General features: G+C 41.1%; 1 protein-coding gene across 2 annotated transcripts in view; it reads right to left on the minus strand.

Annotated features, from left to right (window-relative positions):
• The window catches only part of PLXND1 (plexin D1), a 90,392-nt gene that overhangs the window by 31,743 nt on the left and 42,602 nt on the right, over positions 1 to 16,047 (minus strand). For both annotated transcript variants that reach the window (XM_069966672.1, XM_069966671.1), the window contains 14 exons: positions 15,265 to 15,442; positions 13,827 to 13,935; positions 13,645 to 13,741; positions 10,201 to 10,299; positions 9,336 to 9,425; positions 8,839 to 8,932; positions 6,221 to 6,384; positions 5,881 to 6,032; positions 5,668 to 5,767; positions 4,522 to 4,661; positions 4,183 to 4,356; positions 3,902 to 3,992; positions 1,186 to 1,455; positions 946 to 1,095 (listed from right to left, as the gene is read on the minus strand). In XM_069966672.1, coding sequence (XP_069822773.1) covers positions 946 to 1,095; positions 1,186 to 1,455; positions 3,902 to 3,992; positions 4,183 to 4,356; positions 4,522 to 4,661; positions 5,668 to 5,767; positions 5,881 to 6,032; positions 6,221 to 6,384; positions 8,839 to 8,932; positions 9,336 to 9,425; positions 10,201 to 10,299; positions 13,645 to 13,741; positions 13,827 to 13,935; positions 15,265 to 15,442 — 1,908 coding nt within the window. The remainder of the gene's footprint in view (positions 1 to 945; positions 1,096 to 1,185; positions 1,456 to 3,901; positions 3,993 to 4,182; positions 4,357 to 4,521; positions 4,662 to 5,667; positions 5,768 to 5,880; positions 6,033 to 6,220; positions 6,385 to 8,838; positions 8,933 to 9,335; positions 9,426 to 10,200; positions 10,300 to 13,644; positions 13,742 to 13,826; positions 13,936 to 15,264; positions 15,443 to 16,047) is intronic.

Here is a 16,047-nt window from a genome sequence, read left to right on the forward strand (position 1 = left end):
AAGAGTCCAACTGGATAACTTAAAGTGACACTGTCACCCCCTTTATACATTCTGACATCTCTACACAGGTGTAAAGGGTAAATTTAGCGTATTTCATATCATATGTCATGGTGTTTGTTCAAGTAAAAAAGTGTCCTTTTATTAAGTGGGCGTGGCCTCGCAACATTAGCGCCATATTCTATAATAATACATTTGAAGTTTAAATGGGTTATCTAGGTTTAGAAAAACATGGCTACTTTCTTCCTAAAACAGCATGACACATGTCCACAGTTTGTGGGTGCTCGTAGCTCAGCTCAATTCTAATAAATGACGCCAAGCAGTAATACTAAACACACCATGAGGACAAGGATGATGCTGTTTTAACCCTGGATAACTCATGAGGTTATAGAGACAGTATGAAATGTAAGGCTTACAATGGTTATGGAGGATGTTCTGGGAAGGTTGATGCAGTTTTTGTGACCATCATGATGAACATGATGTGGTCACCTAATCACTCTTTCTGGAATATTTGTAAAACCATGATAAACAATGCTCATATGACAAATTGTTTTTGACTATTATAATGAAATGTCATGTGACATTTAGATGACCAATCTTTAGATGAAGATTATGTGATGTTTACAGTGCACAAATGTGGTAAAAATGTGAATATTAACAGAGTACTTTTTTTGAAATTTCTCTTTGTAATAAGCCGATTACAACATTTCCCCTATAGGGATCCCCAGTCATCCGTTATAATCTGGGCAGAAACTTGTCAGTAAGTGTTTAATTTCCCTGCAGGGGAAATTAAGCATTATAAAGTTTTCACTAAAAAGAATGGGGTGTCTGTGTAGTACAGAACAAGAGCAATGGTCAGTAATAGAATATTGTTAGATAGAGATTTCTAGTGTCATAAAGATGATCCACAGTTGAGATTACATAAGAGGTTCAGTGCCCTTTACTTACTGTGACAGGTAGGTAGTGGTCTGATGAACTTAGTGATTCATTGATGCTGCAGTGAATAACTTTGTCATTAAAGACAATCAGCTCACAAGGAATCTGCCCAACCTTCACCTGATATTCATCGACCCTTAAGCCAAGATCATCATGTTCTTTCTGTTAGACACCAGAAAAATCAGACAATTAGACAAGAATCGAACATTGTTAACACATTCCTAGTTAGGGCAACAGATTTGGATTTCTTACATGTATCACTAGGGTCAAAGGTTCTCCAACATGGTGCTTGATCAGCTTCTCCTTTTTAGCAGTGAAGAACATTGGATCAGGCTGATACTCCAGGCTGAACCTGTCATCTAAATGTTCCTCCGAAGCTGGGTCATCAAGGTTGGTTCTCTCATCAGATACATAGACGCCATTGATGTAGAACCCTACACTTACGTTCTTTCTCTCGAGGGTGGAGTTTGGGGCAGTTGGGGAAGGGCAGGTGATCATGACATCACTGAGAACGGTGCAGTTCTAGGAAGAGAAATATAAGGATCAGGTGTAGTTCTTGCTGATGGTTCCTATCCTCTGTATGCAGATTTTACAGGAAACTGTAGGTCCTCATGTATCCTTGTGTTATGGCTGGCATTGTGGCTTCGCTCCTTTAAAATGAATGGAGCTGAGCTGCTATAAACACACAACCTGTGGAGAAGTTTGTTGTTGTTTTTGGTAAATATAAAGTTCTTCTTAATCCTAGATAAAGCAGACAAAGCAGAATGGAGGAGTCCCCCCTATCTGGTCAGACACAGAAGGAAGGCAGCTTTGTATGGTCAGAGTATAAGGGGACCCAGAAAACAAGTTAAGTGGGAGAAGTCTAAAGTAGTACGCAAAGGGAAATGTCTGACCAAGGCACTGAAGGAAAGAAGATAGAAGAAGGATCCTGGCAACCCAGAGAGATACTGTACCCTAAGGAACTGTAGATTTGGACTGAGTATACTATGTGTGGGGCTGGGACTGTACTAGTTAATGCCAAGTACTGGCAATGGAATGTATCCCTGGAGGGCCTGTATGGCAACTATGAAAGTGCCAATTAATGGTTCTATTGTTAAAGAGACTGTGGATAATTGAGAGTTTTGTTGTTTAACTTTCGTGAACCCTATGTTAAGAATATTATACAGATGTGACTGCAAATGTAATCCTTACACCACCCCACCACACCCATAGAAACTTTAGAGAATAGTCAAAAAAACATGTTGAGTTGCCAATAGGGCCATGGTAATTCTGAAGTTGAGTGGACGCAGCAAAAAGCACAAAAAGACAAAAGGACAATTCAGAGGAGCAAAAGTACCAGACGTCCTTTAGACGTGCTTTAGAGAAATAAGATGGATGGCCGGGCACCCTAAAGAATACTGCTGGTGCTACAGATGGGTGAAACTCTAAGCCTGGGATTGCCGATATCCTCCTAGGTGCTGCCAGAAGGAATTAGGATTAGGGACACCTGTGGTTGAAAGGATAAATGGGTAACTAGCAGACCCCCCTTTGAAAGAGACTTGGTTGGGGAGTACTCTACAGTTACAGGATGTTCCATGTGATGTGAACTTAAAAGCCTAATGAACACTGAGTCACAAGTCACAAACATGGCCAAGGACACTTTTGAGAGATATTTATGCTTTACAAAATAAGTGCATGGATGAATCTGTCCACTGCAAACAGTCTGTAAGTTTGGATTGTCAAAGTATTTCACATAGATACTTTGCTCTGGTACGGAGGCATGAAGAACATTGTGAGAAACCTAGATGCTCGTTATTCAGGTTTGAAATAATTATGTCCATTACCTTTGTCTGTTTCACGTGAATTGCTTTGGAGAAATGGGGTGCAAGTAATCTCTGCCTTTAGGCACCCACTGAACATTGAAGAAGGGATACTCTGGTGGAGCAGAAAGGAGTTGCTGTTTTTAAGACTATGAACAATCTAGGCAGCGCAAGTGTTCTTGGGAGTGGTGAAGGTCACTAAGGACCCTTTTTACAGAGCCCGATGTGTAGCAGGAAATGAGTGCCAATCGACTAAATCGGATTCAATCATCCGATGAACATGATAGCTCTTTAACATGAGTCAATTATCAGGTAAATGAGAGTTCCTAGGAACGCTTGTTACCAATAATGTGATATTAAATATTACCAGCCCATGTAAAAGGACCCTAAACAGATGCCTACTGTGGGCCTAGGGAGCTGATGTAGGATCAGGTTGAGCTAGACAGGTGGATGGAGCAAGCAGGGGTAGAAGTAGAAATGCTTAAAAAGAGGACCTGTCAGGAGGAAAACAGGAGTGTAAAAAAGCACGTCTAGTCGTGATTCCATGCATTTCTTTTCTATCCCCATAGTCTTTTCCAGAATTGAGGTATAAGTTTTTTTTATTACATAAATGGAGACAAAAGCTCAGGAGGTGTTCCCCAGCAAAGTAAAAACCCAAGTAAGTAAGGTCAAATAGATATAAGTCAAATGAGAAGGCAGATGTAAGTGGGCACAGAGGTGGTTAATGAGAGGACAGGGGCGGGTCTTGTCTGGGCTTTTGAGCCTCATGTTCACATTACCATTAGGAAATAAAAATTTATAAAAATTCCCACAATACTAATATGAAGTCCTATATAGCCATGAGCTTGATTTCCTGATCACAGGTCTACTCTAAGTTGTGCAAAAACACAAGCTGGCCACAAACAAGTTGGATTTAGTTGCTGTAGACCAACAACCCTTTAGCCTATTTGGATACCGCACAGTTGGATGCTCTGGAGCAGAAATGGGTGGTGCCGATGGACATGGTACAAACCTGGACACAACATTGGAACCGCAGAGGTCCATGTAAGCAGGTGAAGGCACAGAACAGCCCCACAAATGAGGTGTACAGCTGTGTAATCTCAACCCCACCCACTGTCAAGATTTACCTCATGTACCACTGTTCTTTAAGTAATAATAAGAACACTCACCATTAGCCCTCCCTTGTGATTTTTAATCTTCATCTTCATATCTTGTACCATATCAAATCTTTCTCCAGTTAATGTGATGATCCGGCCACCACTGAGGAGGACATAAAACACACTGTAGGCATGACCGCTTCTACCAGTATAAACAGTGTCCACCTGACTGTCTTAGAAACGTCATCCCCTAAATGCAGGCACCATTATTGCAGAATTACAGTACCCTTCAGTCAATGTAAGCACATGAATATGACCTAACCTGACACAGTTAAACCCTGAGATGTCCCTACCTCATGTGACTGCTCCTCGGCTCCATACTTCTGATCACCGGGTTTTCCTTGTACTGGAAGGTGAGGTTGCCATTTAGGCATGACTTTTGCTCAAACTGGACACAGATGATGACACTCATGATGGGAAGAGACCCCACTGGTGGAACAGTGCAGTGGATACTGCTCTCTGTTCGCCTGGTAAGATAAAATAAGAAGACATAAAGATAGAGGATGGAAATCATTTAAGGGAAAGATATAGAAATACTAAGACTTAAATTTTGATGGTGGCAAAAAAGGAAACATCTGAGTAACATGTAATAAGGGGTTATTGTGAGATTATGAAGTTTCTTTGTAGCTCACACAAGGTCTCTGCAGTGCAGGGTCTCATTAAACAGAACGCGGGCTTCTCCACCGATGTCCAGTTGCTTGCCTGATATGGTGATCTTTGTTCCTCCAGCTATGGGACCAATATTCGGAGACAGACTGAACACTTCTGGCAACTGAAAATGCCCAAAATAAATGATAAATTATAATCACATACATAATAAGGGAACTTGTGGAGGCATCTGGACTCTTCTACAGCCAGCATCAATGATGGATAAGATCAAGATTTTGAAAGCTCAATACAGTGGTACCTTGGTTTAAGAGTAACTTGGATTGAGAGCGTTTTGCAAGAAGAGCTCACAGTTTTTCAAAATTGCAACTTAGTTTAAGAGCATTGCTTTGGTTTAAGAGCTCCCTGTACTGGATGGGATGGGAAGTGGGGGAGGGGATGGTCTGCATAGCGGGGTCTACAGCACTGTACTCTGACCCAGGAAGTCTCCCTCACCTCCCAAATAATGGCAGATCCATTTGTGTTTACCTTAAGTGCTGGATCCGTGAATTTGTTCCTCTACAATTGTGTAACCTCTGTTGGAGTGGAGGATCCGAGCAGACCTGGACCCACAAGAGCAGTGAGCTGCCTACTCTCTATTCTATTAGGTTTGCTTGTACCATCACCACCTATCTCCCACCTTAAAGGTTCTTTTACTCGTAAGGCTGACTCTTTCAGCTGCTATTTTTGCTACTTTGGTAGCTACCCTCACAAATAATATCAATATATCTTATGCAAAACATTGCTGCTTTCTTCCAGAACATCTGTTCATGGGATATATCTGGTACTGCGGCTTAGCTCCACTGAGGTGAATGGTGTTTTAGTAAAAAAAAAACAGCCATGTTTTTCTAATTTTGGAAAATCAATTTTAAAGAAACACTGTAAGAAGAACTAATACACTCTGCCAATGTCTAGTGCAAGACCCAAGGTAGAGGAACATGACAAAAGGATGCCAGTGAATCTTTGTGCCGTGCTGCTGCTCCTCAGGCCCTGTACTAAGCACAGCACAATGCATTAGTTCTACCTGGAATTTTTAGTTGACTTGGTCTTCTAACTTTGCTATATACATACCATCCCAACATAATGTCCGATGCAGGACATAACATGGTTTTTAATATAATTGGAATACTTACCATAAATGAATATTTTTCTTTGGATCGACCTTTCCCATTGACCTCCACAGACACCCAGTCGCTGAGTGCTGTTGGGGACTCTCCGGTTGCACACACAATCCTGGATATAAAGAACATATAATGGACAATGTACACCATACATGTTCATGTCACTATAATGGAAAGCTGGAAAGTGAAAATGTCCTATAACTAAACACTGTATGGAGCACTCACTCTTCAGACACCCGATATCTCTCCAAGACTGGGAAGCAAGGAATGTCTCCAATCTTCACTTTATCAACAATGTCACTAAAGCGACTCCCAAGATTGCGCCCTTGTATAGTGAGTAATGTTCCTCCGAGCAGGGGGCCACTCACCGGCTCTATCTGCAAAACAGAGGAAACAAGCAAACCATGTTATTAAAATTATATGAGCTCTAAAATCAATCCCCATAGCCTCATGTAATGTCTCCATATTTATGATCTAGATCCATTAATTCAAATAGAACACCAGTCTAAATGGGGAAAACATCCCAAGACAGTAGTTTCCTTGACTAATATGTAGTTGGTGCTACCTTCCTAATCTCTGGGGATGGACAAGTGTTCTGGATGGGCAGCAGTTCACTGTTCAGTCTGCAGGAGGCGCTGCTCTCACTCCATGTGCACAGGTTTCCTGAATCTATCCGTCCAAGACATCTGGAGCAATCCGTGGTTTCTGACGCACAGTTATAGACCTCAACTGGAAGACAAAATACAGACTCAGCACCCAGTGATAAGGTGAAGAACATTCATTCTTAAACAGCAAAACCTGCCTATGAAATAATACGTCTCTCAAGTGTGGAAACACAATGACAACCTCTGTGGCAGCCATATTGGTTGCAACATACACTGTGGTGTGAAGGTGATGGGCACTTTGAAAATGTAGGTACCACTTTAAACATGACTATACAGTTCACATACAAATATAATACTGAATATCTATGCATATATTTCGCATTCAATATTCAATTACTTCCTTCCTGTTGTATGCTCCAATCATATCCAGACCTAAACTAACGTTTTACTCTGACTTCACCCAGGAGTCCCTACTGGTTCAGTGTCTCTGGCTTATGCTCTGCTGACAGGCATTTTGGGAGTTGACGTCTGTGGTAGAAAAAAGGCTGTACCAGAATTCAGTGCAAAAGATGAAGCTCTTAACAAAACTGTTTAAAGGAGAGTCTGTCTATACAATATCAACAACTTCCAATTAGCACCATACATACATATGAAACACTGTATGTAACACTTTACGTGTACTTTTTATCCAGATGAGCAAAAAGAGTCAGTGCAGCCTCACTTAAGAGTCTAGAAACATGGGACTAGCCAGATATCCCTCCAGGGAAGGACACAGCCATGGGGTGAATCCTATAAGGAGACCATCAAAACCACCATATTAGGTGGCCCTTTCAGCCAATATCCAACTCAATTTCCGAGTCTTAGAGTCTATTGACACAGAAAGATTATCTGACAGATTATCTCCCAACGATTTGAAGCCAAAGCCAGAAACAGACTATAAACAGAGAACTGGTCATAAAGGAAAGCCTGCGATATTTCCTATTTTCAAATCCATTCCTGGCTTTGGCTTCAAATTTCTGGCAGATTATCTGTCAGATAATCATCTTTCTGTGTAAATAGACCCTTAGGGAATAAGAAGGGAAAGCCAAAGCCAGTTTTCAATCCACAGACAGTTGTCTCAGGGTGTTGCCCCTCATCAGTGAGGAGTAGGATTCAGGCTGGGCAGGAGCAATACCTAGTAGACCACCACGGTAAAAAAAAAAAATTACTGATCTCAGGGAGACCAGCTAAAGAAGAGACTGTAGGCTGCTGATAAAAGTGCTCAACACAGTGAAAACCTAGGTGAGTTGCCTTCTAGGAAATATGAATACACAAAAGAGCCAATGGAACCTCAATTAAGAGTCTCAAAAAACAGGACTACCCAGATATCCCTCCAGAGAAGGACCAAGCCAAGGGGTGGCTCCTGTAAAATTAAGGACCACCAAATTAATTGGTGCTATGGCTAGGTTCACACAACATCAAACAACGGCTGTTAAAAAATGTCCGTTTTTGACACTATTTAACTGACAGAAATGGCAATGCATTGAAGTCAATGGGAGGACGGACGTCCAATGCACACAACGCTTTAAAAAACGGAAGTTTTTACCACGTTTTTTCAATGCGTTGTGTGCATTGGACGTCCGTCCTCCCATTGACTTCAATGCATTGCCATTGCTGTCAGTTAATAAAGGCAAAAACGGACATTTTGTAAAATATCAAAAACGGCCGTTTTTTGGACGTTGTGTGAACCTAGCCTATAAGTCATAAAACTGATGTAAATCATAAAACCATAAGTAAGGGAAGTATAGAACACCATAGAATCTACTAATTATACAAACTTTTCTACATACAATAAGAAACTTCACACCACTGTACACTACTGTAGGTCACCATGTTGTAAGTAAAAATGTTTCCAAGACATAATCCGTTACACTGTCTGCTCCTCTTAACTATAGACCCAGAGATTATCATACAGACCATATATCCTGTGTGTTTACTGTAAAGTTCACCCTGTCTGCACAGTAGAGTAAAAAATGATTAGACATCACAGAAGACTGAACTCCCCAACTCTTCCTCCCACACTGGTAAAACTTCCTGTATCTTTCTTTAGAGTAGACTATATGACCTGGTAAAGATACAGGTGGCCGAGCTGTCCCCTTGTATATAATATATATCATGCAGTATAAGAATGACATGAGAGCCTCCCTGACATGCATACATTAGGAGAGCGCTATATTCTCCAATCAGACAATGAGCACAGGAAAAAGCTTTTCTCAGTATGAAGGGGATATGAATACTCCAGCCTCAGGCATTATAAGACGACAATGCATAAAAATAAAAGGAATTAGCAAAACCTACTTTATAAGATGTCTTTATCCTAAATCTTAGGGGTGATTACTTTATCATTGATGTCAACATCAATAGTATCTGGGGTCACCCTTTAAAATTAGTCAGAACTGTCAGTAAGTCATTCTACGTTACTGCTCCACGGCCGGCGCTGTCTTGTTTTATCCATATGTGATATAATAACACAATAAATCTGGCATCATAAATGAAATAATAAACCTAATATACAACATAATAAATGCGATTAACTCACCAGTCAGCATGTCCGCATTGTCAAGAAACTGTCCAGAATGGTCCATTAGCTGCAAATTCACTGGGAATTTCTGGCTGCTCTGAGATGTGTGGAGCTGGTAGGAGGAATATAATGGTCGATTAGTGCTGGGTCCTGGAGACAGACATATAGAGTCCCCCTCTAGAGACGTCATCAACCCGAGATGTGGGTTCACCTCTAGACCATAACTCATGGGTCAGAAGATAGGGACCCAATACTGCGGCATGAAAATTTTTTGTCTTATTGAAAAGAATAGATGTCCTTGCTTGGGTATTGACTATGGAAACTCCCAGGTAAGAGGTGCATCACAGTTGAGGGGGCCTGTCTATTTAATGTGTGCTGGGACCTAACTCATGCTTGAAGGAATGAGATAGAGAGGTATGGTCACTGGTCACTGGTCAGTGACAGCTGATGGTTGGGGTTGGGGGGATCCCACATAAAGCCCACCAAGGATACATATAGAAGATCATTCTGCTTACCAGCACTTTGCTGCACAGGACAGACGTGGAATTTAACCATCTGGCTGGAAAAGTCTGTTCTGCTCCAAAGTCACATTCCAAGGCGAGATCCTAGAGGGTGAGAGACATAGGAAACATCTGCTGGGTCTATAGCGCCATATCTTTACACTGTGCAAGCTCATTGGTGTCCAGTGTCTACTCAGCTCTTTTATGTCCATACTCTTATGTCTACCCATTTGTTTGTAGGAATTTTCAGGACACCATAGGTTCATTTATAGACTGTTCTCATGTGAAATTTGTGGCACAATTGTTGCAAAATTACAACAAAACTGCAATGTGTGAATATACCATGGAGCCACATAAAAAAATCTGACCTTTTTGTAGGAGATATTGATGTGATTGAATAGATATTGTCATAGAATCAACCAGCATAGAATGAAGAAAATGGAACAACAGAGGTAGGTTCTGGATGAACTTAAAGGGTTTGTCAGGAACATTAAAAAAAAGTTATTTGCCCCAATTCCAGACCCTGTCTACTTTCACATTCTTAATGGCACAGGCAGAGAGCTTCCTCTCCTATGCTCCTCTTCCACCATTATGCCTCCTTTGTTCAGCCCGGTTGACCCATGTAATATTGTCAGTAGGTATTAATCATATAAGGGGTCTGGAAAAAAAAAGTCTAATCTCTATGGCCAACTTTAGAGATCAACTTTTGACTTGGACAAAATCGGAATACTAGTTTATAATGGGACCAACAAACAATTAAAAACAAATCAAATAATAGAAAATGTCTATTGATACATATGCCAATGACTATTTTAGGAGCAGAAGGCACCAGCTCCACATATATAGACCATATTAAAGATTGTGGCAGCGAATATTTTACCTGGTTGACATTTGCCACAGACAGGATGATGTCCTTGGTGATTCCGGTAGGTGTAGGTACAATGTGCCTGGAGGTTATCTGAGGACAGTCTGTGCTGTTCTATGAAAGACGAATAAAGACATCAGTAACCTTATGTGCACCCTCCCTTATAGTGCTAGAAAATAAATTTTCTATATTGATATGTCTCTTTGTGATCACATCTAATCCCAGCCATATATGTGATTCTATTTCTGGACTGTGTTCTCTCAATAGGATAACCTCTTCTGTAGGGTCCATTTCTTTGTCTTGAGAGAAAATGAACCAAAATTTCCAGCTGTGTCTTTGCATACATCATGTGAAGTGGTGGCAAGGGCATCCTGCAATCACACTGTACACTAGGTTTCAGTCAATGCTAATTCCCATAATGCACTGAATGAATGTAATATCACATCATGTTTAGTATTTGGATGTCAATGTATTAAAGAATACTACCGGGAGTTATCAGCTTTCCTCATTACAAGGCCCAGAGGTTTCAGCTGACCTTGGGTTGAGGAATAATTTTTTTTTATCCTGGTAAGAAATCTAGACACAACACACAAATCAGTCTGGGTGTCAAAGGACAAGGAGAGAGCATCACATGACCAACATGGCTTGGAACATTCCTAGTGCCCCCTAAATCTACTGGTTGTACTGGTTTTATTTAAGCTGATATTACTCATCCTATTACTCCTCCTATGCTGCACATACATGGATAAAAATATTCACGCATAACCTCCTGCCATTGCAATATCTTTTTTATTATGGCTTTATTAAACCAACCTGGCTTTATTCAAGTGTACCTACTTGCTGTACACAAAACTCCTATATTTTCTTTACTCACATGCAATTCTTGTTGCATTTTACTTTTTTTCCGTTCCTATACCATGCGGAGGCTAAAATATACAGTTAAAGGACTGTATAAATAGTGTATGTACAAAGGGGAAGAACCCTTTGCCCATACTTACTTTACCACATGTCTGAAGAATATAACAGTGTACGGCAGGAAGTAGTGTGGGCTGATATATTTCTTTAGTCTAAAGTCATATGATCTCATGGGACTTTTTACTATACTCCTATTGTTCAATGTCCAAGTTTCCTCCAATTCACGGCCCTTAGCAAACAATAGAGGAGTCTTAGGAGCTTCCATTTGGAAGATCACATCATGGACAGGTGACCTTGGCTATTTTTACATGACTTTAGTTTGGACTGGAATAATGGGTTGATAGTGTGTGGTCTGGGATACAGTGAATCGAGGAATTCAGGGCTTTGTATGAAGGAGGATGAGGATGCACAGCAATGCCAGTATGATTTAGATGAGTGTCAGGGGTAAAAGCCGCTCTTAATTTTAAGTAGCCTGAAAACCTGAACTCGCAGAGCATTATGTAAAGCCCTACAATAAGATTTTTAAAAATATTAAAAAGTAATATGTTAGTGGCACAGATTAGCAAGTGAGGAGAAAAGTAGATGTAGTCTCCATGGCCTAAGGGTACATGGCACATATTGGTGCCATATTTATATATGGTTTTTTTTCCTGTCTGAATGTTCAAAAGGAACCATGCATTATTATTTTACACCAGCCTTATCAAATGTGGGACATGGAATCCATCTGAGCTTTCAGAAGACAGTATACACAAACCATAGGGCTTGTTCAAACTTCTTTATTACAGTGTTGTATTGATTATATTTTTTCCTCTAAAAAATACTGTGCCAATACATTTTGATGGTTTCATTTATGTTTTTTTAAACATTTGTATTTTTATGCATATGCCTTTTTTTCTGTAACTGCACAGAAGTCTATGGGTTAAATTTAAAAACACATTCTATTTTTGGATACTTCACATGTGTTTTTGTTCCCTTTTTTACTTCTGTATTTCAACAGAAATACCTTTACAACTAGAAAAATTGCTAATTCTTTAACAAAAAAATGGAGCCAATATGGATGAACAGAAAACTTACATGTAACAAAATAGAGAACAAAAAATGGATACAAAACAAGAACATTGTGAATAGAACCAAAGAACCAATCCTTAAGTCCATCTGTATCTGATTGTAATGCTCATATACTTTTGGATAATCTGATTTGCATATCATTTCCCTAGCAGTACTACTTACTCTAGATGGTAACAGAGCGGGACAAAACGCTACCAAGACTTTGTGCTTCTTACATAACGCATGAAACCCAATACTACAGGAAATGCTGCTCATTTTGAGTAAACTGTGAACACACTCAACCCTCTTGTATATACAAACAATTTTTACAGACATACTTCATACCATGTGAAAACCGAAAACATGTACAATCAAGTGAACCAATTTTGTTAATATACAAATATGACCATAGAGAAAGCTAAACACGTTTCAGATGTGCTGGGCTGTGATATATCAGTGAATGTATATGACAGTTTCTTGCAAATTCTCACGTCAACAAAACCATCTCCCGCCATGGGGCCAAAAGCAACTGGTAATTAGATAATGAGTGTTCAGACCATCTTTTCTAATTAAGGGATGAGATTGCAGGGTAAAGGAAGATTCAATTTCAGCCCTGGTCCAGGGCCCACTTAATGGGATTAGGGCCGGGGCCTCACAGTGCAGGTAGCGGTCTCATTAGTTTATGTTGTTTTGTACGGACACCTCAGTAACTCTTAGGGCACAAGATAATGAGCAACTAATCTTTTTGTTTTGCTGGATCTCAAATGGCAGCTGCTGCGACGTGCATCAATCACAAGAGACAAATCTCCGAAAATATTTAATGTGAAATTAAAATGCAAAAATGTCTTCCTAATTATTTGCGTTATTAAGATTTCTACTAATAAACTGACAAGATTGGATTGGAATAGGGCCAGTTCACATTGAGGAATCAGGGCTGAATTTCAGCGATGATTCCTCACTGAAAATTCTGCCTGAAAATATAGTGCAGAGCCAAATTCTATTGAGTTCAATGAAATTAGCGCTCTGCAGTTCACACTGTGGAATCAGCGTCAAATGGTCACAGAAATTCAGCGCAGAATTGGTAAAAATTAATTTTTCCAACTAAATGAAAAGTAAATTTGCGCAGAAGTCCGCCAGAGGTGGAACATTTTCCTCGCAGATTCTACACGGAATTCCTCAGTGTGAACTGGCCCCTTAGTGCGCATTGAGCCTAATACAAAGGTTAGAATTTCAATGTCCGTGCAATGGAAAATATGCTGTGCACCCAACTGCTTTGGCTTTGGGTAACTCTTGAAGATAATGTCCACGTAGCCCACCTCATTTTCAACCTTTAATTTAAACTTTGCTGCAGGTGGCTACCAGTTCACCTGAATGGCCATTACAAGACGCTCATAGACAGGGAAACTAGAACTCAAAATCATCAAATTATTTAACAGTAGTGGGTAGTGCTGTAATGCTCAGTAAGAGGGGCACAAGGCACAGCCATTTTTTTTTTACCTTGACAGCAGAGTCACATTGTGATGCATTGTACATGCACTTGTGCTGCTTTTCACACCACGTACAGGGCCATGGAGATGTCACACAGCTGGTGCACCTGCAATATTGTTGGTACTTAGGTTAGAAAATGATTTTATTTCTGGTAAGTTCTCCAATAAAATATGGACCATGAAGCATCTTACGATGTTTTCAGGTGAATCCTTTGTGTCCTCTCACAATCATAGATAACAAAGTTTTGCTGGGCAATATGGATCCCGTCTACAGTCACAGCCATAGTAACAGTCACGTGATCTGGATGAAAGACAAGGTGGGGAAGGCATACAAATTTTAGGATCTCAAATGTACTCCAAACAAAAATGTGCTTAAAGGTACAGGGTTACAATGGTAAAAGACTGAATTATAGGGCAATTTCACAGTAATTTGGCCAATAGCCATGGCTAATCAATAACTGCAGTTTCACGGTAATTAGGACACTTAAAGGGTTTCCTGTTCTATGTAACTAAAGATTGAGTAATGTATATAGAGTTCTGTACACTTATCTGCTGTTGCCAGTGAGTGTATGCATTCTTATTTACTTTTAGGCTATGTTCACACACAGTAAGAGACCGGCCGTTCCGTGACCCCAGCCGGGTCACGGAACGATCGGTTTCTGCCCCGATCATCGCGGCCTGTACTTGCATCAGAGCTTACCCCTGCACACTATGGAGCGAGTGGCCGGACCCGTTCGCTTCATAGTGTGAACTGACAGGGTTTCCTACGGCCGCAATTCATTGATCGTATACGATGTGTATATGCTCCGGCCAGGATCCCATTGAAACTAAGGCATCACGGGTCACGGAACGGCCGGTCTCAGCCCGGATCATCCTGGCCGGTACTTAAGTACCGGCCGGGTGATCTTTCCGGCCACGGAGCTTTGATGCGGGCGCATCAGCCCACCCGCATCAGAACTTCCCATAGCCCACAGTGCCAGAGCCGCTTGCTTCACTGTGTGAACTGACAGGGCTTTCTGCGGCCAGAATTCACTGAATTCCGGCCGCAGAAAACTGAGATGTCAGTTTTTTCCGGCGCCACATGGGATCCCGGCTGGAGCGCATACGATGTGTGTACGCTCCGGCCGGGATACCATTGAAAATAAGGCTATGTTCCACCCCTCAAAACTATGGCCGTAGTTCTGCGGCGAGAGCTACGACCGTAGTTTTACGTAGTGTGAACATAGCCTGATAGCCTAGAGTAAAAACCCATGACCTGGTCTAGTTTATATTTGCATCTAAGATTTCATTCAGACTCTGTAAAAAGTGCAGCAGAAAATAGAACAACACGCTGCTCTATTTTGACTGGTAAAATGAGGGACAACATAACAGAAACCTGACAGACCCCATTAACGTCAAAGGGGTCCACTGGTGTGTGGCATGCAGAGGATATGGCACTGCCACTCATTTCATTGTTCTTCTCTGCTATGATCTTACAGCCTAGGCAGTCCTCCAGGCTAAACAACTCAGCAGCACAAATCTCTCTCTCTGTATCAGTGCAGGTAAAATGTGTTTTTATGGGACTGCTGCTGAACTACAAAATGCCAGAATTTTTTACAATGTCCCAAACTGCATAGTATTTGCAATGTACCTTCATTTGCAGGAAATGCTGGGATTTGATCTTCTGGGAGGAAGGAGCAGTGTCCCCAGTGCTGTGAAGCATCGGCATCATAGACAGTCGCTGGCATTGCCACACCATTTCCATAGTCACAGGAAATGTTCATATGCTTGAGGCTGGGGAGATTCCCTGTGATTTGTAAGAGGATTGTCTAAAGGAGAAGACAGAATATGTTACAATCAGTTCAGCAAATGTAGTGATATAGATGGGCCAGGCCAACCATCTAATGTGTATGAAGGCCTATTAATTTAGGGGAGAGAATAACTGCACACGCTCCATTTCAGCTGCCTGATCCTTTCGTTCTCAGGTTCATAAGCCACAGTCAACAACTTTGATTGGTCTGGTCTTGGTATTCAGACCCCCACTGACTGCTAGAATGAGCTGGGAGAATCATGTGGCTGAGCTGTTTCACCATGGCTTGCTGCAGGAAATAAATTCTATAGGAAGTCAATGGTGCCTGTCTCCAACAGCAGGATGTAAGAGAGAGAAGCATTTTAGAGGGCATCTCCTGGCTCGTTCTAACAATTGATGCAAGTATGGTAACCCAGATCCCAACTGGAAAAAAAACTTTTGACATCTCTCTATGACAAGTCAAAGTAGAAGTGATACTCTAAGTAGAGATGATCGAACAGCGCTGATGTTCAGGTTCATACGAACTCGAGCCATCGGTATTTGACTCCCACAGTCTTCCCGTTCTGTGGGGAAGGTGTAGACAGCCAGAGGCCTGCCTGGAAAACAGGAATACAACCTATGGCC

Source organism: Dendropsophus ebraccatus, chromosome 4 (assembly GCF_027789765.1).
Source record: "Dendropsophus ebraccatus isolate aDenEbr1 chromosome 4, aDenEbr1.pat, whole genome shotgun sequence".
NCBI classification, from domain to species: domain Eukaryota; kingdom Metazoa; phylum Chordata; class Amphibia; order Anura; family Hylidae; genus Dendropsophus; species Dendropsophus ebraccatus.